Raw genomic sequence first — 22,545 nt, 5'->3', positions numbered from 1 at the left:
CCCAATTCATTAGCATGTTGTTCTACCCACTCAACCATACCAGTAATGAAGCTATTAAAGACCAAACAATACAATAAGTTCAACAAGACCCTACCAGACATTCCAACTCAACACAGTAGTTATTACCTGTGTTTAGTCCTCCACAAAGTAGATAATCAACATGTCAGTGCTCAAGCATATTTGAGAGAACTTGACACTTTGTATAAAAATGCTTTAATGAAATCCAGCGAATCTCTATTAACCTCAACTAATTTTTTGATTCTATCAAAAAAGCAAATCACATTTGGCAAGATCTGTTCTTTACAAACATATGCTGTTTGCTGCTTAGTATTCCATTTACCTATAGATGAACACAGATCTCTCTCAATGTTTGTTCCATTATACCACTAGGTACTGAAAATGGCAATTGCTAGAACTGTTATAATATTTTTATTTTCTCCTCCAATCCTTTGTTCTAAACAACTTCTTCAACAATAACTGCCAGAGCTTTCTCATGTTATCCAATTCCCTTAATATGCATATTAGCCAGATGTGCTGGCCTGAATACTTTCATATTTTTTAAGTATTCCCTTCTCTGCTTTTTATCAAAAGTACAAATTGTGCCTCGATATAAGGGTTCACTGAAGATGATAGCCACTTAAGGACTTTTAGTAGAGAACTATTTTTCTGCTTGAGAAACAGTATTCAGGACTAGAAAAAACTCAACTAATTATATTGACAAGATTCAGTATTATCAAGACTTCACACAGAGCTGCACAATGTGCCATTATCACAGAACAACCCCACCCACTCTTTTAGGGAAAATAGAGGTCCCTAGCAAAACAAAAAAGTCATTTGATTTTAACATACTTCAATAACTTTCATGATGAAATTAACACTTATTTTTTTTCTGTTTTTCATTTCTTGACTCAACCTTAACAGCAAGTAATCTGTCTTGTATCTATCAAAATAGTTAAGACGACTAGAATCAAGTAAATCAGGTCAGTTATCACTAAACACACATCTATGCTTCTAGACAGTGGCATGCTGCCCCAAAATCCTCACTGTTATTCTGGTCTTGATCAAGATACCGTCAACATTTCCAATGAAGAGAGACTACCTTCAAAAAAGCAGGTAAAACATTTTACCCTGAAATTCAGGGATGAAGTTGAAATTCTTATACAAGAATGGTTAATGATAGCAGCAAATGGCTCCAAGGCACTGCAACATCAAAGCCTGCCTGAACAGATTGTTTAAAAGATCTAATCCTCCATTAATAATCCTTTGAAAGAACTGTCTACATGCCAGATAACAGACTAACGTCTGAGAACATTCTGGGTATTTTTATGTTGCACTTGGAGATGTGACTGCAGCTCATACAAACATACCTAAGACAGTTTGAGTACCAACAGCAGTGAAGCCATGGCTGCACGGGCTAGCCACCCAAGTACACAGCCAGGCTCTCTGGCAGGCTTGTACTCAAGTTGGCTAGCCCATTCTGCAGCTCGTGCTGCTGCAGCTTCACTATTAGTACCAAACTAACTAGATTGAACCTAGCTCAGGTATGTCTACACATGCTGCAATCACACCTCCGATTGCAGTATAAATATACCCCTTAGTCCTCAAATGAAGCCTAATGGAGCGCGAGACCACTGACACCAACTGTGGAGGTCGTCATGCATCAGAAGGTCTTGGTGGCAGAGCAATGGAGAGATTGTATTGCTCCAGGAACAGCTACAGAATATCTCACCGCTTGTTGACATTGAAGCTTGATGCAGAGGAGGAATATTCTCCAACTCTCAATTCTGAGTGACGTCAGTGCTGAGGTTTAGGTGACATCAACATAGGTGCCTACAAAGCCTGTCAATGCCAACTGTTCATGCTTCAAGAATAACAGAGGTACAAATGCTTCCTTCAAGTCTCCCAAATAGTGATCATGCTTTGAACTATTCCTTAACTCAGGGAATTTATTCTTTTCCAGCACAATGGCAGATTTTGCACAGACGGGGGTTTGCGTGGTGGAAGCCTACTTATATTGGCTGCTTCTGCTTGAATGGTACTGGCAGCTATCAATGAGCAGTCCCTGAATGGTGGTGGAAGCCTGCTTTTATTGCCTATCCAGATTATCAAAGAAGTTCATAACACTATAGTACAATACCTATCCCTAGATCTGAAAGTGCTTTACAAAAAACAGCTAAAACGTCTTTGGATTCAATTTTAAATTGGTATGCTGAATTTAAAACAGATCATTTGTAAACTTAACAATTCCTATCTAAACAATTTACTGAAGCATGTCTCAGGATACCATCCAGCTATAACTAACAGGCTGAGTTAGGCACATCATGTAGTATCCTCGTCAAACCATTTAGATATTACTTTAAATTGCTGCACTCCTTGTTCTGCTGTAAAAGCGCTCTGTATTTTGGATCTACTTCCATGTGAATACCAATTTTTAAGATCCAATTTGGAAAACAGCTCCTCTATTTGATCAGGAGAATGAATTCCACATCTTTACGAGGAAGTCTGACACAGTTTTCTGGTATTGATCCTCATGTAAACATGCAGTACGGGGCTGGTAACAAAACCATTGGGAACTCATCCTCACTGTTCACTTGTAGTGGACTATTCTCTTCATTCTGCTCTGACCCCTTCCACTCATTTTGAGTGAACCGCTTGCTATTCCCCATCAGTCATGAGTCCAGACTGGAAGAGTAGTTGTGTACGAGAACAGGCAATTTAAATTTAACAGAAGATGTTCTAATCTGGGATTTTGCCCATTCTTGTCTACAGTTTTTATATGTTTATGGTCATTTATGGTTTGAAGCATTGGAAGAGTTTCAGCTGGGGCTGTGATGCACTTTCCAGGATTATATAAGGGGATGAGTGAAGATACCAAAAATCAGAGTCATCAGTTGCTTTGGTGGCCCTGTGGGTGCAATTAACCCATCAGTCATGACTCCAGATTAGGAGAACGTGTGTGTAAAATGTGCCCATTCTGATTAGTATTTAATTACTAAAAATTATTATGACGTTTTAAACATCCAAACTTCTTTCAAAATAGACAAATTATTTTCTTCCCCTAAGAAATACTAAGTAACTTATTTCTTTCAATGCAGGGTTACTAAGTTGAAAAATAAACTCCAGCAGTATCACTAGAATTTTTTCAGATTAATTGTTTTACCTGTCACATGAGAAAAAACACTTAAATTAGAAATTCTAGACAAAAAAGCAGCTTCTGCTATTTACTGTACATGAGCTAAAGCAAGGCTAGAGAATTCAGACAAGACAGATATTCTAGAAAGACTGTGAAGTCAAAATGTTACGCATTTGATAAAAGCTCCTGGTTGGCTTTATTTTAAGAAGACAGGAAATCAAACACAGACTGAATTCAACCATCCTGCAAAAGTCATCTGTTTGACTGGATTTTTGGAGAGGACAGAACAAAAAAGATGGGGAAAGAGTGTTTGTAGGTGACTAGCTAGCAGTGTTCTTGTTGTAATGATTATTTTAATACTGCTAGGCTTTTTTGTAATATTAAGTTGTGTGTTAGGGGGCCTAGCACATTTCACAGCCATCTTTTATTTTTATTTAAATTGAAATAAAGTCAGCATATTGAGTAAATTTATTGATAACTAAACTGTGAGGATTTGTAAATACTTGCGAGGTCAGAGCAATCAAAATTATGAGCAGAAAATACAAGAATTAGATTAGAAAAATACAACCTACTAGGTATGAAGAGAATAAATCAAGTGATATTTTATTTGAAAACAGATACTTGGAAAACAGTAACACTAAAAATCAAGGACAGCAAGTTAGAGATGAATGTGCAGTGTATGATCTGGCAACAAACAATGGTAATGCAATTTTGGACTACATACAAAGAGGCATCACATCATGGAGCAGGGACACAGCAATTCCATTTACACACTATGGTCTAGATCCTACAAAAACTTATGCCTATGCTTAACTTTAAGCATTGAAGTAAATGGGACTACTCTTATGTACATGCTTAAAAGTAAGCACAAGTGCTTACACATGCCTAAGTGAGAGAGGAAAGCAAGACTGTGCCTGAATTACCACATTCTGTTCTGGGCATCTTAATACCACAAAGATGCAGACAGGGCCGGCTCTGGTTTTTTGCCGCCCCAAGCAAAAAACAACGGGCCCGCCGGAGCAGCAAAGGGGGGGGGGGGGGGAGAGGGGAGGAGGAAAAGAAACTTGCCCCCGGCCGGAGCGGTGAAGGGGGGCGGGAAACAAACCTGCCCCCGACCGGAGGGGTGGGGGTGGGGAGGGAGGAGAACAAACTGGCCGGCCGGAGCGGCGGGGTGGGGTGGGGGAAGAACAAACCGGCCCGCTGGAACAGCAAAGGGGGGGGGGGGGGGGACAAACCGGCCGTGCGGAGCAGTGAAGGAAAGAAAAAACAAAAACAAAATACCTGCGGGGCGGCGGGAGCGTGGGTGCAGGGGGACTACTGGCCCTGCAGACCCGGGGCAGCGGAGTGCGCACCCCGGCTAGCGGGGGGGGAGAGAGAGAAGGGGGCCCCCAGGGCTTCCTTAAGCGGGGCGCTGCCACGCGGCCCCTCCGCGGGCGCCTCCTGCCAGGAGGGCTCCGCGCCGCTCCGGTCAGCAGGCAGGGAAGGACGCGGACTGCCCTCCCGGCTTGCTGCAGGGCGCTGCCCTCCTCCGCCCCCTACAGGGCGGCGGGAGCAGCAAACCAAAAAGAAAAATCCTGCAGGGGCGGCCAAAGCGGTGAAGCGCAAAAAAAAAAAAAAAAAAAAAAAAGGATTAGATGGAATGCCGCCCCAAGCTCGAGCTTGCTCCGCTGGTGCCTGGAGCTGGCCCTGGATGCAGACAAATTGGAGGGAGTTTAAGAGAAAAGACCAAAATAAGTAACGAAGGGATTAACTACACTAAACATGCATTGTATAGTTTAGTTCAAAAATAAAGTGGAGCATGATAACTAAGGGAGAGAAATGATTTAAAATGAAATAACCAGTAGTGATGGAATGAACTAAGAATGCAATTTCAGGTGAAATGTCTAGAATCCTTATGATGATCTCTATTAGACTGTGGAACTGTTTTTCAAGGTAAATGATGATCCCCGTTGTCTGATTTTCAGTGTGTCAGGCAATGTATAGCACTGGAAAATATACAGCAAGTACACTCAAACCTTTTAATTTTAAATGGAAACAGACAGAATAAAGAAAAATATCCAAGGACATTGTTTGTGGAAGATAGCCACTGATGGACCTATTAGCCAGAATGGGCAGATACACAAAACCATGCTCTGAAGTGTCCCTAGCCTCTGTTTGCCAGAAGCTAGGAATGGGCAACAGGGGATGGATCACTTGATGATGACCTGTTCTGTTCATTCCCTCTGAAGCACCTGGCATTGGCCACTGTCAGGAGATAGGATACTGGGCTAGATGGATCATTGGTCTGACCCAGTATGGCCGTTCTTATATTTACTAGTGATCAGAAGGAAAATTTCAAATTTATACAAGTCTACAAGCCCTGTATCAGCAATGTACATTATTTCCACAGATTATTTAAGTAGTTCATTGTTTCAGAAAAACCTGTCTAATACATTTTGAACTATTCATATTTTACTTTGTATACTAGATCTTAAATGATTTGGTTTTGATACTATGATGTCCTATGGCACTCTTGTAATGTGCTTTAGACCATCACAAAATAAATTACCGTCACAACGTTTTATTTATGGTGTGACATGCTTAGGGGCTTCTGGGCACATAAAATAAAAAAAGCATAGTTTGATTAGAAGATAACAGACCTAGTAATTCATGAATGCCACAAGAACAGCATTTTAAAACATATATTTAATATACCTCATATTAACTTAAAATAAAAGATCCCAGCTAATGCATGTATACTAACAGACATACTCACCCTTTAAAATGTAGTCTGTTAATAAGCTTGGCACTTTCTCGCTGTCCTCTTTCATAGCATAAAGGACTGAAAAGTATGGGAGGGGAAGGGTGGATGAGAAAAAGCAATAATTCAGATCATTAGTCAAATTAAGGATGTTACTCGAACAACCACATTGAAGATACTTTAACTACTCATCTAGATATTGCATCCATATCAATTAGAAAATATGTAATTGGAATACTGAAAAAATGAATGGCAGACACATGGGGGCTGTTCCACACCCCTTTCATATGCATAATTCTAACGTAAATCTATAGCGTATGCACATAAGAGCCAGGGAATTGGGTCAAGGAGTACTGTATAAGACGACTCTTTTTTAAGACCACACTGAATTTTTAATTTTTTGTTCTTTAACATGATTAATCATATCAGACATAGGTGTTTTTGTTTGTCATGTATTTCAATGCACTTTTGTTATAAAAATCAATATAAACAGTAAAGAAAAACAAAAACATGGTACCAACATCTCTCATTCCACTTAGCAGCTATCAATATTGTTTTGGAGTTTTAAACCAAGATCTTTACAATGGGGAAAACTTTCTAACAGGATATTGAAATTATAAATCCTTTAATGTTTCAGTATTTTTTCATGTTATTCCCCCTAGCACTGGGCTTTAGTAGGCCAAATTTACTTCAGCTGTGCAGCTACAGAAGTTCTGTACGTTTCACCAGGTTATGTATTATTCTGTATTATTTCACCCTCAGATATGGCTAGAGAAATAATTGTGCCATTACACTCCCACTTCACCTTTCCCCATCTACTGGAGAAGAATCTGTGACTCCATTCACAGCAATTAAGCATTTGGGAAACAAGGTGGAAGACAAGAGAGCATACTGACATTCCTAGAATGTGGTGGTTCTCTTCTCTGACAGTCTTTAGACATGAAAAGATCCCTGTAGGGGCACATGCTAAAATTGAACTATCCCAGCAAATAACTTCATTAGGGTTGGAGCCATCAGGAAGGAAGAGAAAGTTCCGTCAACTGATTTTTCCAACCACGGCCCAGGGAGGATACCAAACACCTGACTGCATTTGGAACGGATTTTGACAGAATTCTTTTGAGACAAGCTTTCTGCCGAGGGTAAACATTCAGATTTGCAGATGGACAAGATGTGGAGTTGGAATAAAGAATCTGTAGTTATGGTTGTGAACACTCCGCTTGCCCAAAAAAGGTCAAGTCTTCAAAACATTTAGTAAAAAAACAAACAAACAAACAAACAAAAAAACTAAGATGAAGCCACAAGTTTTTGATCTAAAGAAGCAGAAAGGGTGAATAGTTGTAAAAATCAAACTACAGTTGAGGGTAAAAGGTAGAGAGAGTTGACCAAGAGGGTGAAAGTAAGTAAAAAAAGAATGCCTATAATTTCAAATTCCATAGTAAAGATTGGGGAGAAATTTTCAACGACACAAATAGCAGTTAATATCAATGGGAAGTTAGATGCCTAACTACCCTTTGTCCCTTTGAAAAATGTCCTGATCCAAAGTCTACATACCAACACCATGAATTGGGTCGGAAACTGCCTGTTTGCTATGTGGTCTGTGTGTTTCAGAGTAACACATATCATAATATTAAATATAAGAAATTAAAGTCTGACCTTTTCTTTGCATATATAAAGACGAACTCCCATCTTTCATAGCCTCCCATATGGCAAAACCTGACATAGCAGAATCTTTGCCAAAAATAAGATATTTTAATTTATTAATTTTTTTTATTAGGTACTTAAATATATTGGAGTTCAAACGCTGTCTTTGTGGTTTCCATTTACTCAAAATATTCAGTTAAAAGTTAAGTAGTCTGATAGCTAAAACTGTTGAAATTAATCTAATCCCTTAACAATATTAGAAAGCAAAACATTACTGTGAAGATACTACGTTTAATTTAATAATACTGAAAGTCAACTCTTATGTAAGAACTATTTCAGCAATCAGGATTTCACCTAGTGTTTTACAGCCGGTGGCAGTTATTACAAGAAGGAACTCCTGGAATGCGAAAGAAATTCATACCTACAGACTGAATTTATGCAGACTGAATAAGCATCATACTACTTAAGTACTAAAAATGTTAGAAAAACTTTTGCAGGCTCCTACTATCCAAGAGGATGCTACATTTATTTCTGAAAATGTTTCAGATCTCTTGGGAACATTCATATGGTTTGAGGAATGCAAAGTGCTTTTTCATTTAGGTTGTGCAAAAATTTCACTCTGTATAAGCTGGCTAACAGTGTTAGCTGTCGATAAGGATAGCCAATAATTAGTGAGAAATGAATTATAAAAAAAAAAAAACAGTATTTGAAAAGAAAAGAACACTGAAAAGCCAGACAACTACCATGAACCACAGTAGACTAAACAACCTACTGGCAAAAGGACCCAATTTAGTTAACTTGCCAACTGTAGAACTTTTTTTGCAAGCATTTAGAGTTGGATCCGAAAGAGATCAAACTATTAATGAGAAGATTCTACTTTTACATGCAATGCTTGTTTTATGTTTGGAAATAGGCAGCTGTGAGGCTTATAACACAGAATACAGAAAAGACATTTCCATTGCTGGTCCCTGGAGCAGTGGAACTTTAACTATAGGAAAAACCTCTGTTAACTGCCCTGGCTTACTTATGCTTGTCTGTTGCTCCATATTCAACTAAAGAATGTTGAGAAGTATATCCCTCTGTAAGTGTTCTCAACACGAGAGGAATGAAAGAATCAGAAGCACAGCATTTACCGACTAGCAGCATTTAATAAGCTCCAGAATGCTCATGGGATAATCATAATACTGTATGACTATTCCAGAATACTATATTTATCTTTATGTTGAAATAAAATATTCAGTGTTCGTAGCTTTAAATAACCTGTTCAATATTTGCCTCAAAATTGCACAAGCAAGAAGCCAGCCAGGAAATCTGCTACTGAGGGCATGTCTACACTAGAAACGTACATCGACCTACGTTAGGTCGACTTACAACCATCACAGTAATTACCACGGTGGGTAATGCCCACATTATCCTCCTTTTGTTGGTGGTGTGTGTCCTCACCAGGAGCGCTTCCACCGATTTAAGAGGGGCAGTGTGGGAGGCTAAGAATCTTGGCCTCTCAGCTCCACATGCAGCTCCCCATGACTGGGAGCCTGGCCACCCCCCCACTGGGCACATGGCTCCCTGGCACCGGAAGCCTGGCTGCCCCCAGGAGGCTCGAGGACTTCAGGCACGAAGCTCCCTGCTGGGACCCTGGCTGTGGCAAGGAGCGGGGAGCCAAGAGCCCGGGAGTGCAGCTAGGCTCCTGGCAGCGGGAGCCTCTGTGCAGTACCAGGGCTTCCTGAAGGGAGCTGGGCAGGCACAGCCCAACTCTGAGCGGGGAGCCCAGGCAGCAGCTGGGCTGGGAGCCGGGAGCTGTGAGGTAGCTGAACTCTGAGCAGGGCAGGCACAGCATGCCTGTGAGCCCAGGAGGCAGCCGTCTCTAGCTGGAGTCCCCCACCCACCCTGTGTCAGTCTGGCTTTCTTGTCAATTTCACAGCTCCAGCAAGTAGCCATGAAATTGACAAGAATGACAGCCAACAGCAGATGTAAGTAACACTGTCTATATGGACACTGCATTGCCTTATTTTGGTGTAGTTAAGTCCTATGCCTTTCTTAGAAGTGGAGTTATGATGTTGGTGCAGTAGGGCACTTACATCGGCGGGAGCAAGGCTGTAGTGTGTACACTTAGGCTAGGTCTACACTACAGGAGGGGGTCGACCTAAGATACGCAACTTCAGCTACGTGAATAGCGTAGCTGAAGTTGCATATTTTAGGTCGACTTACCTGGCTGTGAGGACAGCGGCGAGTCGACTGCTGCCGCGCCGCCGTCGACTCCGCTTCAGCCTCTTGCCGCGGTGGATTTCCGGAGTCGACGGCAGAGCGATCAGGGATCGATTTTATCGCGTCTTCACTAGACGCGATAAGTCGATCCCCAATAGATCGATTGCTACCCGCCGATCTGGCGGGTAGTGAAGACGTGCCCTGACGTACCTGTAATTAGATATAAGCTGCCTTACCTCAATCTATCTCTGTAGTGTTGACCAAGCCTGAGTAATAGGATCAGGTTTCAACCAGTCCACAGAAAACACTTACCTCTTTACAGTACACATTTGTATAAACGTTTTTGTTGTTAATGAAAAAAAGTTATTTGGCTGAGACTTTTGGCTTCCCCTCCCCCTTGACTACTACTGGAATTTTGACATTTTGAACTATGCTTTAGTCATAAGTAAAGGATTATGACCTCATTACAGGATTAAACAGAAAATGAAGTTAACTGTGAGAAAGCGCTAGTTTAAACACAAACCTTAAGTACTAGCCAAGGGAGCATATTGCAGGAAAAGAATGTGTATCTGAGTTACTTTTGTTTAAATGTTCTATTATTTAAAAATTTTATATGTCTCCTGCCAGCAGAAATGCATATAAGATCTTACATTTTCAGAAGTGTTTAGTAATTCTGGGTACTCAAACTCAGACACCCTAAAAGGACCTGCTTTTAAGAGGGTGGGCACTTGAGACATTGTGAAAATCAGATGCCATTAGGGTGTCCTAATTTGTACTCACCAAAATAACTGTCACATGAAAAATTAGGCCAAGAAAAGTAGATTTGAAAGTCTCTGAACAGCAATTATTTGACAACTATAATTAAATAGCTCCTCCATCTACTCTCATTCTCGAAAGTTCTAACTTCACTACATAAATGGTTGTCTCAACTCAACACGAATTTGCTGATAAACCCATTAGTACAAATAGTATATTTTGAGGGAGCGGGGAAGCAGTGTTGCCAACATTCATGATATTTGGTATTTTTCTTAGGGCTCCTGCTCCTGAAGTCAAGTCATTACATGAGAAGATCAGCTTTTAGTTAAAATAAAAAGTTTCTAGCCCTCAGGGTTTCAGAGACAAGCCTGAAAACATGATCCGAGTGCATTCTAGAGACTCAAAAACCAGAAGACAAACAAGAACCACCCAAAATTTATTTCAGAGTAGCAGCCGTGTTAGTCTGTATCCGCAAAAAGAACAGGAGTACTTGTGGCACCTTAGAGACTAACAAATTTATTCGAGCATAAGCTTTCGTGGGCTGTAGCTCGAATAAATTTGTTAGTCTCTAAGGTGCCACAAGTACTCCTGTTCTTTTTCCAAAATTTATTATGGCTTAAAAATAGTAATATGATTTTGGGGGGTCTAAAGCATGATTTTTGAACACTTGTTTTTGGCAATACTAGGTATGGGACATGAGATCAGCAGGAGAGTTTTAAATATTTACTCACTTTTGGTTAATGTTTGTAGATCTTCAACACAGGGGGGTCCACTTTTCTTCTCATAAGGAATGACTGTTGTTAAGTACTGTCAAATGAAAAACATGATTATTCAGCAATCGCTTTACTTATAATTTACCCTGCTTGAACTACAAAAAAATCTTACTTATTTTGTAGAATTACAAGATGTTATCTAATAAGATCTGATATTTTGCAAGAAACAAGTTTCTATCTCAACTGTCCTAAATCTACCTCTGTCACAAAAGTCGGTTTTTAATTTTGTCATAAATTACATAAAAAACACAAACATGAAGGTGTATTAAACATTTAAGAAAGTAACTGTGTATCATTTAAAGTCCCTTACTCTAACAAGTTCCTTCTATCCCGTGTCATGGATCCTAGTGAGAGTCCCTTCCTGGCCACCTACTAACACTACTGTGAGGGGAATTCAGGCCTCAGTGCCCCAGATCCAGAGGGTGCTTTAAGCTCCTGTAGTCTGAACTGAATCCAGCCACTGCCCCAATCTTAGGGTTCCTATGCACATGCTCAGGGTGCAGACCTTCTATCTGTTACTGCCCTCCGAGTGTCAGAACCCACTGTCCAGCTGCCTAGCCCCTCTGGACATTTCAGACTGCCCAGTACTTAAACACACCCCCTCAGCCAGAACTCAACCCAAAAGGTGTGAAACTTCTGGTTTACAGTTTAACTCCCTCAGGGGGAACACAATAGTTGTGAAGCAGTCAACACAAATACTTTGTTCAATCTACTAACTTTATGCTCTTTACGTTTAATCACGTAAAGCACAAGGCAGTACAGATCTCACAAAACAATAAAACGTTCTTGTGAAAACCAGGGTCCAGACTCCCCAAGGGGAAAACAGAAGGTTTAAATTAGGGCTGTCAATTAATCGCAGTTAACTCATGCAATTAAATAAAAAAAGATTAATCACAGTTTTAATCGCATTGTTAAACAATAGAATACCAATTGAAATGTATTAAATATTTTTGGATGTTCTTCTACATTTTCAAATATATTGATTGCAATTACAACACAGAATACAAAAAGTGTACACTGCTCACTTTATATTATTATTTTTGATTACAAATATCTGCACTGTAAAAATGATGAACAAAAGAAACAGTATTTTTCAATTCAACTCATACAAGTACTGTTGTGCAATCCCTTTATCGTAAAAGTGCAACTTACAAATGTAGATTTCTTTTTTGTTACATATCTGCACTCAAAAACAAAACAATGCAAAACTTCAGAGCCTACAAGGTCAGTCCTACTTCTCGTTCAGCCAATCACTAAGACAAACAAGTTTGTTTACATTTATGGGAGATAATGCTGCCCACTTCTTGTTTATGAATTCCTTGTGGGAGAATTGTATGTCTCCGGCTCTATTTTACTCACATTCTGCCATATATTTCATATTATAGTAGTCTCGGATGACGACTCAGCACATGTTGATCATTTTAAGAACACTTTCACTGCAGATTTCACAAAACGCAAAGAAGGTACCAATGTGAGATTTCTAAAGATAGCTACAGCACTTGACCAAAGGTTTAAGAATCTGAAGCGCCTTCCAAAATCTGAGAGGAACAAGGTGTGGCGCATGTTTTCAGAAGTCTTAAAAGAGCAACACTCCGATGTTATTACAGAACCCGAACCACCAAAAAAGAAAATCAACCTTCTGCTGGTGGAACCTGACTGAGATGATGAAAATGAACATCTGTCAGTCCGCACTGCTTTGGATTGTTATTGAGCAGAACTCATCACCAGCATGGACACATATCCTCTGGAATAGTGGTTGAAGTATGAAGGGACATATGAATCTTCAGTGCATCAGGCATGTAAATATCTTGCAACGCCGGCTACAACAGTGCCATGAGAACACCTGTTCTCACTTTCAGGTGACGTGAATAAAAAGCAGGCAGCATTATACCCTGCAAATGTAAACAAACTTGTTTGTCTGAGCGATTGGCTGAACAAGAAATAGGACTGAATGGACTTGTAGGCTCTAAAGTTTTGATTTGTTTTGTTTTTGAATGCAGTTATTTTTTGTACATAATTCTACATTTTTAAATTCAACTTTCATGATAAAGAGATTGCACTACAGTACTTGTATTAGGTGAATTGAAAAATATTATTTCTTTTGTTTTTTGCAGTGCAAATATTTGTAATAAAAAATAAATTTAAAGTAAGCACTGTACTGTTATAATTGAAAACAATATATTTGAAAATGTAGAAAACATCCAAAAATATTTAAATAAATGGTATTCGATTATTGTTTAACAGTGTGATTAATTATGCGATTAAAAGAATATCCTTTCTTCTTGGGACTGCAAGGGAGGGTTTGGACTGGTAGCATTGGTCCAGGACAGTAAGTCACAGATACTTCTTGATAGACTGCAGGATAGGCACATGCAGGTAGGTATACAACCTTGAGATCCAGGGAGCATTAGAATTTGCCCATCTTCACATCTTGAATAAATTTTAGAGACTCTCATCCTACAAACATGACATACCTAGGAAGGACTGACCCATTTCAAGTCAAGAACTAGACACAGTCTCCTTGTTTTTGGGACAGTGAAATAGATCCCAATGTCCTTATCTTCCAGGATCAGGGGAATGGGCTGTATCTTTAGGAAATTGTTTAGGGTACCTCAGTTGCCTTTTTGTTAGGCCAATGTGGCACTGTGTAGTAAAATGGAGTTGTAGTACAATGGATCTCATATTGAATCAACTGCATATCCATATACAGTAGTATTGTCCAGGACCCCTTTGATGTTATTTAGGACCAGGTATGAAAACAGTTCCTCAACTTTCCCCCAATGTTGGGACTTTATATCCAGACTCTAGAAACTTCAGGTTGACTGGTTAAAATTTGAATGAACTCCTCTGATAATTGTTACTTCCTCCTTTGTCAATGAAAGACTGTACATGGTTTAGGCCAACTGCTTCTGTAAATGGCTATGCCTCCTTTTTACTGGATTATAGTTTCTAGTCTCCCAGCATCTGCTCCTCTTTGAGCACAAATTCAAGATTCAGCTTGGCATCTCCTGGGATAGGACTTTGCTCTTTGAATCAGCCAAGGACTGTTGACTTTCTCCAAGTCTTACTGAAAGGAAATTGGTCTTTAAAAGGCATGTCTGTTGGCCCAGCTCTGGAAGAAAGAAAACAAACACTAGCCACTGTTTTAGCTACATGGCCTCTCTCCTGGAGCCATGGTAGTCTCAATAAAGTGGCAGAATCATGTCACATGTGAACTCACATTGAAGATAGTGGTGCCCAGAAATGGGAGAGTCTTGGTCACTTCACAGTTTTTATCTTTGGCCTTTGGAGATCTGCTAAGCTTCTGTGACCAGTTCACTGTCCCTGGGAAACATATGCTGCATAAATTGAAGATTGTAGGGAAAGGCTTAAGGTCACAAAGATTCTATTTAAAGAGACACCTCATTTTTTCTGTCAAGGAAATCCTTGAGAGCCACACCTCATTCCACAGTCTGTGCTGCCCTTTTCACTGACCCTGACAAGGCAGCATCCATTCTTGGGTTCTCAGTAAACATTTCCACATCTGATGTTCTCAGAGGACAGTGAGATTTAATGCTGTACTTTGGTCACGTTTCCTGTCTAGAATACACCACTCATTGTCCATCTTTTCAGTCATGGATGTAGACATGCAGAGCCATATAAAAGGAAGATAGCATAGGATCCCCTGGCACTGGCAAACATTCATTCTATGGCTCCAGGGTACATGCTATCATCCTTAAGAGGGTTGGCAGCTCCTCAAAATATGAGGATGTCCTAATTTTGAGACAAGGTCAGGGACGGACTCATTCACCCTCTTCTTCGTCATCCTGCTTGTCCCATTTCTTCGTTATTTTTGCTCTTCTAGAGACACTGAATCTGGACAACTTTGAACTGCCAAGTCTTATGGGGTGCTTGAGGAGGCTTTTCCTGCCCTTCTTTCGAGTTCTTTTCTGGGACTACTGTCCTTTCTCAGGACAGGGGTCAAGTCTTTGTCTGAAATGAGCAGAACTGAGCCTGCACCCATCCTTTACCCATCTTTCTTATTGTGAGGGTTGGAGCTGCTGCCCTACCGCTTAGGCCAAGGTGTAGTCTGGGGACTCCCAAATCGCTTTCTACACCAATGGAGAGTCATACATTGTCAGAGCTCCCTGAGGGAGACCCTTCCTTTTTCACTTCTTTTGCATATGAACCACATTAGGCAACGTTTCACCACAAGATAGATGGCATATCCATTTTTGTGCACCCTACCACCAAGTGCTTTCTGAAAGGCCTCAACAACATTTACCCTGAAGTGTGAGCTCCTACTCTACCATGGGATTTCAGCTTAGTTCTCCAGGGCATCACCAGATGCCCGTTTGAACCATTAACGACATGCTGCTTCTCCACCGGTCAATGAAGATGGCTTTTCTAGTTGCCATTACATTGGCAAGATGGGTGGGAGAATTAGGGTCCCTTGTGGCTGATCAACCCTACACAATATTGTCCAAAGATACAATTACTCTCAGACCACATCCTAAGTTTTTATCTAAGATCACCTCACCATTCCACCTCAACCAACCCATCCACTTACCAACATTCTACACTACAGGTAATCAGGAATTCACACTCCATACCCTTGACGTACACAGGGCCGTGGCATTTTATGCAGACAGAACAAAACCATTTTGCAGGTCCCTGAAATTATTTGTTTCAATCACTGAATGATCAAACGGAGATGCCATATCCAAAAGGATTTCGGATTGCATCAAGCTGTGTTATCACCAACATAACCTGCAACCCCCTACGGGGATTTGCACACATTCCACCAGAGCAATATCAACTCTGATAGCATTTCTGAACAATGTTCCCGTTACAGACACCTGAAGAGCAGCAACCCCCTGGGCTTCTGCCCATACATTTACACAACATTATGCATTAGAACAGTATGCAACTTCGGATGCACTACTTGGACTCACTATATTATCATCTGCCATGACTTCAACTCCGAAGCCCCTTCCTTCCATAGGAGAGCACTGCTCTGAAGTCACCTAAAGTGGAGCACCCACACGGACATCACTCGAAGAAGAAGAAAGGATTACTCACCGTGTGCAGTAACTGAGGTTCTTCAAGATGTGTCCCCCTGTGGGTGCTCTACTACCCTTCCTTCTCCCCTCTACTTCAGAGTTTCACAAACTAAATGCTCTGCAGTACAGAAGGAACGGTGTGTGTGTGTGTGTGTGTTGGTCAGGACTATGTTCTCTATCTGCTGGAGACAGAAACAACTGAAGGCGGAGAGGTAGTCTGACTCTTATATAGGAGGGTATGCCGATCAAAGGTCTTTGGTATGTTTACACTGCAATCATGGGTTGTGACTGCAGCTCACATAAACAAACCTGAATTAGCTAGATCAAAGCTAGCTCAGGACCCGGAGCAATGAAGCCACAGGTTGGGAATAACTATAATCCACGTGCCTGGACAGACACAGATGATCAAAGACAGAATAGGAGTTTACACATTTAATTCCAAACTCCTGCATGTAATTTTATACAGTCTAACTGGTCTTTTCCATCTCTATTTTCTATGATTCAACTATTAACTCCAACACAGATCTAAAGGCTTTTGTCAGCTCAAGTTTGCAAAGGTATCTACTTAAGCCTTAACTAATTTGTGAAGAAGAGTCTGTGTTATGAGAATAAAAGTTCTGGAACAATAAAAGTAATATTGATGAATTAATGTGCTATCAAGAATAAAATTTTCCATATTAGAAACCTGAGGTTAGAGACATCTAGTGGTTCAATAAGAGGACTCATCAGCTCAGTAAAAATCAGTTGTTCCACAAGACTGTAGATTTTCATATACAAGATCCTCATAAATCAGGTAACCAGGGGTGAAAAAGAAATTGGTCTAACTGCATGTGGATACAAATTTATGATTAAAAAAATGGATTTTTCATTTAAATACATTTTTATGTTTAAAAATAAACCTATTTAAAATTAAATTTGAAATTATGACAACTGATATGATCAACACTTAAATATTATTATTCTTTTAATAGTTTATAGTAAGGAATGTGTGTTCATTCCAAAGTTTTAAAGAATGTCAAACCACTGAATTGAAGGAAGTCAATGGCTAAGCACCTGGAACCAGAGTTTGTTGAAGTGCTAAACCAGCTTTTGACAGCATTAACCTCTTCTGCAGGGGCAGAGAGACTATTTCCTTAATTTCAGTTTTCCCAATAAGGACAGTTCATTAATTCATTCAAAGCTGAGAAACTGAACGGGAGTGGAAAAAAGCAGGAAAACTTGTTTCTCTCTTCCATTCTATGAATAAAAATGAGGTGAGAGAGGTAGATATCTACTAGTTCTAAAATCATGGAGACCAGAAACAATCAGTTCAATTCACTAACCAAAGATAATACTTATTTTGTTTAATAAGTCAGTTAGTTTGAAATGCAAAACATGTTTTAAATAAACTTTTTTCTTATGTATCTAGCTTATTTAAATTAATTCTAACAGTTTTAAAATCCTGTTTTTTTGCATTTTTAAATGAATTCCAACTTCCATCCAAATGCAGATCAAAACAATTCACAAGTTAAAAAACCAGCCAACTTGTAAATAGTAAATGCATCACTGACAATTGTCTAACATAAAAATGCAAAATTAAGAATTTAAATATATGTATGTTAAGCTATATAACTGCTTCAGTGTATAGATAAAGTGAATCCACTTGGTCTGCAAAAAGTACCAAATTTAGTGTCAAGGCTATATTTAGTTGCAAATCAACATGTTTTAACGGTTACCAAACAATGAAAATGTATCTTTTTTGGGAAAATAACTAAAAAGTACTAATACAGCACAAGATTACATTATTTAAATCAAAGTTTCCTGTATGCCTCTTTAAATCAAGATTAAAATCAGTGATTTTAATCAATCCACCCTGACCTAAACTGTATTAACAGAAAACACGAAACATGAAAACTAAGCAAATATGTCTGTAAACCAGATTCAGAAGTGTGGAAATTGATCAGTTAAGTGCATGCAGACAAGAGAAGGATCAACATGAGCCTTGTGCATATTAATCAAGAAGCATTTTCCTAAATTCCTTCAGAGTGACAAGGGGAAAGTGAGACATCAAAACATTCTCCACCATCTCAAGTGCCAACCTGTTGGGGACCAAGATTCCAGATTGAGATCTAAAAAGATGCTCTAGTTCCAGGTGATCAAAGCAGGCAAGAACCTCAGTTCAATAGGACTGGCTACTACCATCCCCAGCTCGGAGCATGCTGTCTCTCACCCAAAAAGGAAGCTCTGAAAAATATCCTTGAAACTTTGGTGACTCCTGTACTTGGTTAGAACCATTACTACTTTATAAAGTGGAATAAAAGGACCATGTGAGTTCTTCTTCAAAGGAGAGAGAATTTGTGCATTGCCTCTGTGGTCTGCACACTACCATTTTGCAAAACAACTGGCAATTGTGTGTGGCAAATAGACTTCTCTTAGATTTACTTCATAAGCCCCAGATCTAAGAATCACTTGTGAGGGACTATTTTCAGTTTGCTGAACTTGTGCCATTGTCATCTCCGTTTCTCCCAGGAAAAGGCAGCTAAGCATGTCTTATGGGGCACTGCCCAGGTCCTCATCACATGGACCCTGACAGAGATAACCTGACCCACTCCTCCTACATAAATTATCACAGGCTGATTTCTGATGTCTTTTGGGACATTTAGTCAACAATGCTTCAGACACATACAGGGTTACCCTCGTCTTCAGGATACTAATATAGTTTAGATTTTTAGGGAGGCAATGAGCTGAGTGTGGAACCTCCTTCTGTACACACCACCCTTCACACAGTGGATTTGTATACAGCTAATACAATATGCACTGAAGAAATATGGAAGTCTCTCTTAATTATAAATTGTTCTTGCAATGCCACTATGTCAGAGTATCTCAGGGTGTTTATTACTCAGATGTGGCAAGAGACTGGGTGACTTGTGATCAACTGGGATATGAGGCCGAACCCAGGTTGCCTCACTTGGTGGTATCTCACAGATCCCACACCACAGTTCAATGACCATCTTCTGGCTCAATACCTGCAGTACAGTCAGGCTCTGGTAAATGATCCTGTCACATTCTTGCAAAGGGAATGAAAGCTTTCATGTCTTACAGGGCTCCTACTCTCTCTCGAGGACAAGAAGTGATATGTAGTTTTAGCTTTTTACTATAAGTCTTTGAGACTTAAGCACCCTATTTGCGGCATGGATCAATACTTTGCTCTTTCAAGATGTTGCCCTTGGCTAAGTTGCCAAGACAAAAACACATGCACTCACATTATGTATGGATATGCTGCTATAGCCACTAGGGATCTTAGGTTATGTGGGGGTTGATTTCATCCCCAAACTCTTTCTGATGCTGTTTTTAAAGTAAACTACAGGAAGCACCAGGGAACAGCTTGCTGTCTGTACACCAAGTTCTATGGCACTGAAGCCTGATTTCTCCGAAGTCCAGGATTCCATGACACCACAGCTTAGTTAGGAATCCCTCCCCTTTGAAGGGAGAATGGGAAGGAAATTCCATAAAATCAATCTTCCACATATACATTGGGCCTTTTTCCTTTCACACCGGAAGGATAGAATGGGCCCTGAATTAGTTGTTCTCGAGAAATAATCTAGAGAAGTAAATCCTCTGTGGTGCTGTATGGAATCTGGGGGACACTTGAGGATATTATGAATATCAATATTGTAAAACTGTAATGAGTTATGCCAGATAGGCCATGTAAGGTATCTGCAAAAATGTTATAATTTGCCAGATATGATAATCTCATTTATGTGTTTGTATCACCTTTGTATTACGAGTTATAGATATGTATGTCTGTCTGCATTTCAAACTTGGGCTATGCTTCTGGGGGACACCCCCAGACAGTTTGGGCATCAGCTCTGCCTAGTCTGCTTGATGGACCATTAAGACCATCAGCTATACAGGTGACCCATTGAGAGAAGGCAGATACACCTTATAACTCAGCAAGGCATGCAGGGGCATGCCTATGGACAGAACTCTAAGGCTTTCAGGCCATGTGCTGGGCAGCTTCTGTTTGAAACAAAGGAAGCACAGGCCGCATGGCAAAAACAATATAAAAGGCACCTGAATCTTCTCCATTTTGTCTTCAACTCTGGAGGAACTTTGCTACAAACTGAAGCTCTGAATAAAGGACTGAATGACCCATCCAAGCTGTGGATGTATTCCAGAGGGACTTTCAAGCCAGTAAACTCACCAATACTGCAAGGATCCTGATATGGACTTTGAAGGCTTTGTATGTATGTGACTATTTTACCATTTAACATCTCTCTTCTTGTTCTTTTTCTTTATAATAAACCTTTAGTTTTAGATACTAAAGGACTGGCTGGCAGCGTGGTATTTTGGGTAAGATCCAAACCTATACTGACCTGGTAACATGGCTGACCCTTTGGAGTCAGAAGAACATTTTGTATATGTGAGTAGAGTTTTAAAATAACTTCTCACTGTACTGGACCTAGGTGCTGACTGGGAGTCAGAGACTGGACTGAAACAAAGGGAGCTTTGTGATTTTTTCTTCTTCTTCTTGATAACCAGTATGGGGGATTAGAAACACAGTTTGTGACTGGTTGGGGAGTTTAAACTGCAGTGTTACCCACCAGTCTTGGGAAGATTTGCTCTCCCTTTTGCAGCCTGCCCTGACCTTGCCATTTCCAGGGAGGGCTGCCCCAAGCAACACCGGGTCACACCCTCAAGTTGACTACATTTTAAGAATCTTGCTGTTTATCAAGATCATAAGTACTATACTAAAGATATTACACAGAAACAATTTTTGTACCATTACAGTTCAGAATCTAAATTAAAATATGGTAATTAAATACTACTTTGAAATAAAAGGATAAAAGTTCTATATTTAACAATGACATGATATATTAACCATTATCCTAAATAGTGGTATTCTATGCCATGTATTTTCTTTATTAAGGTTTAAATCAATAAAAACACAAACTTACCTTTGGATATATTATTGGATCCAGAATATTTGTATTCCATACAACTGGCTGCTTTTAACATAATGCAACTGTCAAAGGTGTAAAGATATACATGCAATTTTGTAGATGCAATTCTGTTATTCAGAAGAATGGGCTCTGAATATTGGGGTTTGCTTCTTCTTTATTTTCCTTACTATATGTTACCTACCTCCTTAAGGCTTAAGACTGGAGTGACGTTTCTAATTTGATGTATCTTTCTAAAGTGGGTTTTATATACATGCAATACATTTCAAGCATGCATTATGCTAATTGTTTTTATTTTGGGATGTGAAATAAAGCCTTGGAGGAGGCTGTTATTTCAGTGCATTATGTCATGCACATCAAGACTTGAGTGGTCTTTACTCACTGAGGAGAGAAAGAGACAGTATAGGCCTACTGCCACCCTGAAAGCAGGAGAGGATGTGGTGAGCATACAGCAGTTATTTTTTCAATCTGAGCACTAAATATGCTTTAGTTGCCAGCTTTCAAGACCTTGATTTCTACAGTAGTACCAAGCAAAGAATGAGGAAAAGTGAGAGGATAACCCAGCACCTGTTTCTCTCCACCCGAGTTTCCAAACGTGTGGCGGAAGCCATTCTGAATGACATTTGAGATCCCTTCCATGCTGAAGCGCTAAAGATAGCAAAAACATGGCAGAAAAAGAAGGGGACAGAGAAACAAGTTCAAAGACTATTAGTGAGCATTTACCCAGACAACGTAAGTAAGATGAATGCCAGAGACAAGCTGTTAGAATGTGTTAAAATATATTGTAACATGTTTGTTTGCTGATCATATGCAGAAGAAAGCTTTTACAGAGGGGTTTATAATTAATAAATATGAACAACCATATAAATTTAAAAAAACTGACCTGATTTCATAAAATTTTTTGCACAGAGACAGAGGCAAAAATCTTTATATGGCAGACCACATATTTATACATAAGTACATCCACTTAGTCTAGATTTAAACATTTTTTAAATAAGAACTAAGATTTTAAAATATATTAAGAGTATCTGAAATACTGTAAATAGGCTGATAAAGATCTTCAAAGTTTATTTCAGAGACAGCCCCTCTTATAAAGTTATTATTCAAACACTATCATATTTAAAGGTACACTGCTGACATTTAATATTTTTATGAAGTCCGATGGAGTATATACTACCAATTAAAAATGTTTTATAAAAATTACTTTTACATTATCCTACTAAGAATTTTATGCTTTTGTATTTCCTCTGCTACAATAACAGCAACAATTAACCACAGTAATAATTAACTGTATTCCCATAATTATGCTGATATC

General features: G+C 39.5%; 1 protein-coding gene across 1 annotated transcript in view; it reads right to left on the bottom strand.

Moving 5' to 3' along the window:
• FEZ2 (fasciculation and elongation protein zeta 2) overlaps positions 1–22,545 on the bottom strand; it is a 53,066-nt gene that overhangs the window by 4,692 nt on the left and 25,829 nt on the right. Inside the window, exons 6-9 of the mRNA XM_065401113.1 lie at positions 21,798–21,878; positions 11,207–11,282; positions 7,527–7,601; positions 5,889–5,954 (exon numbers count right to left, since the gene is read on the bottom strand). Of these exons, the coding sequence (XP_065257185.1) occupies positions 5,889–5,954; positions 7,527–7,601; positions 11,207–11,282; positions 21,798–21,878 (298 nt within the window). The remainder of the gene's footprint in view (positions 1–5,888; positions 5,955–7,526; positions 7,602–11,206; positions 11,283–21,797; positions 21,879–22,545) is intronic.

Source organism: Emys orbicularis, chromosome 3 (assembly GCF_028017835.1).
Source record: "Emys orbicularis isolate rEmyOrb1 chromosome 3, rEmyOrb1.hap1, whole genome shotgun sequence".
NCBI lineage: Eukaryota > Metazoa > Chordata > Testudines > Emydidae > Emys > Emys orbicularis.
The sequence above is the reverse complement of the archived record's forward strand: the minus strand, read 5'-3'. Positions and strand labels throughout refer to the sequence as shown.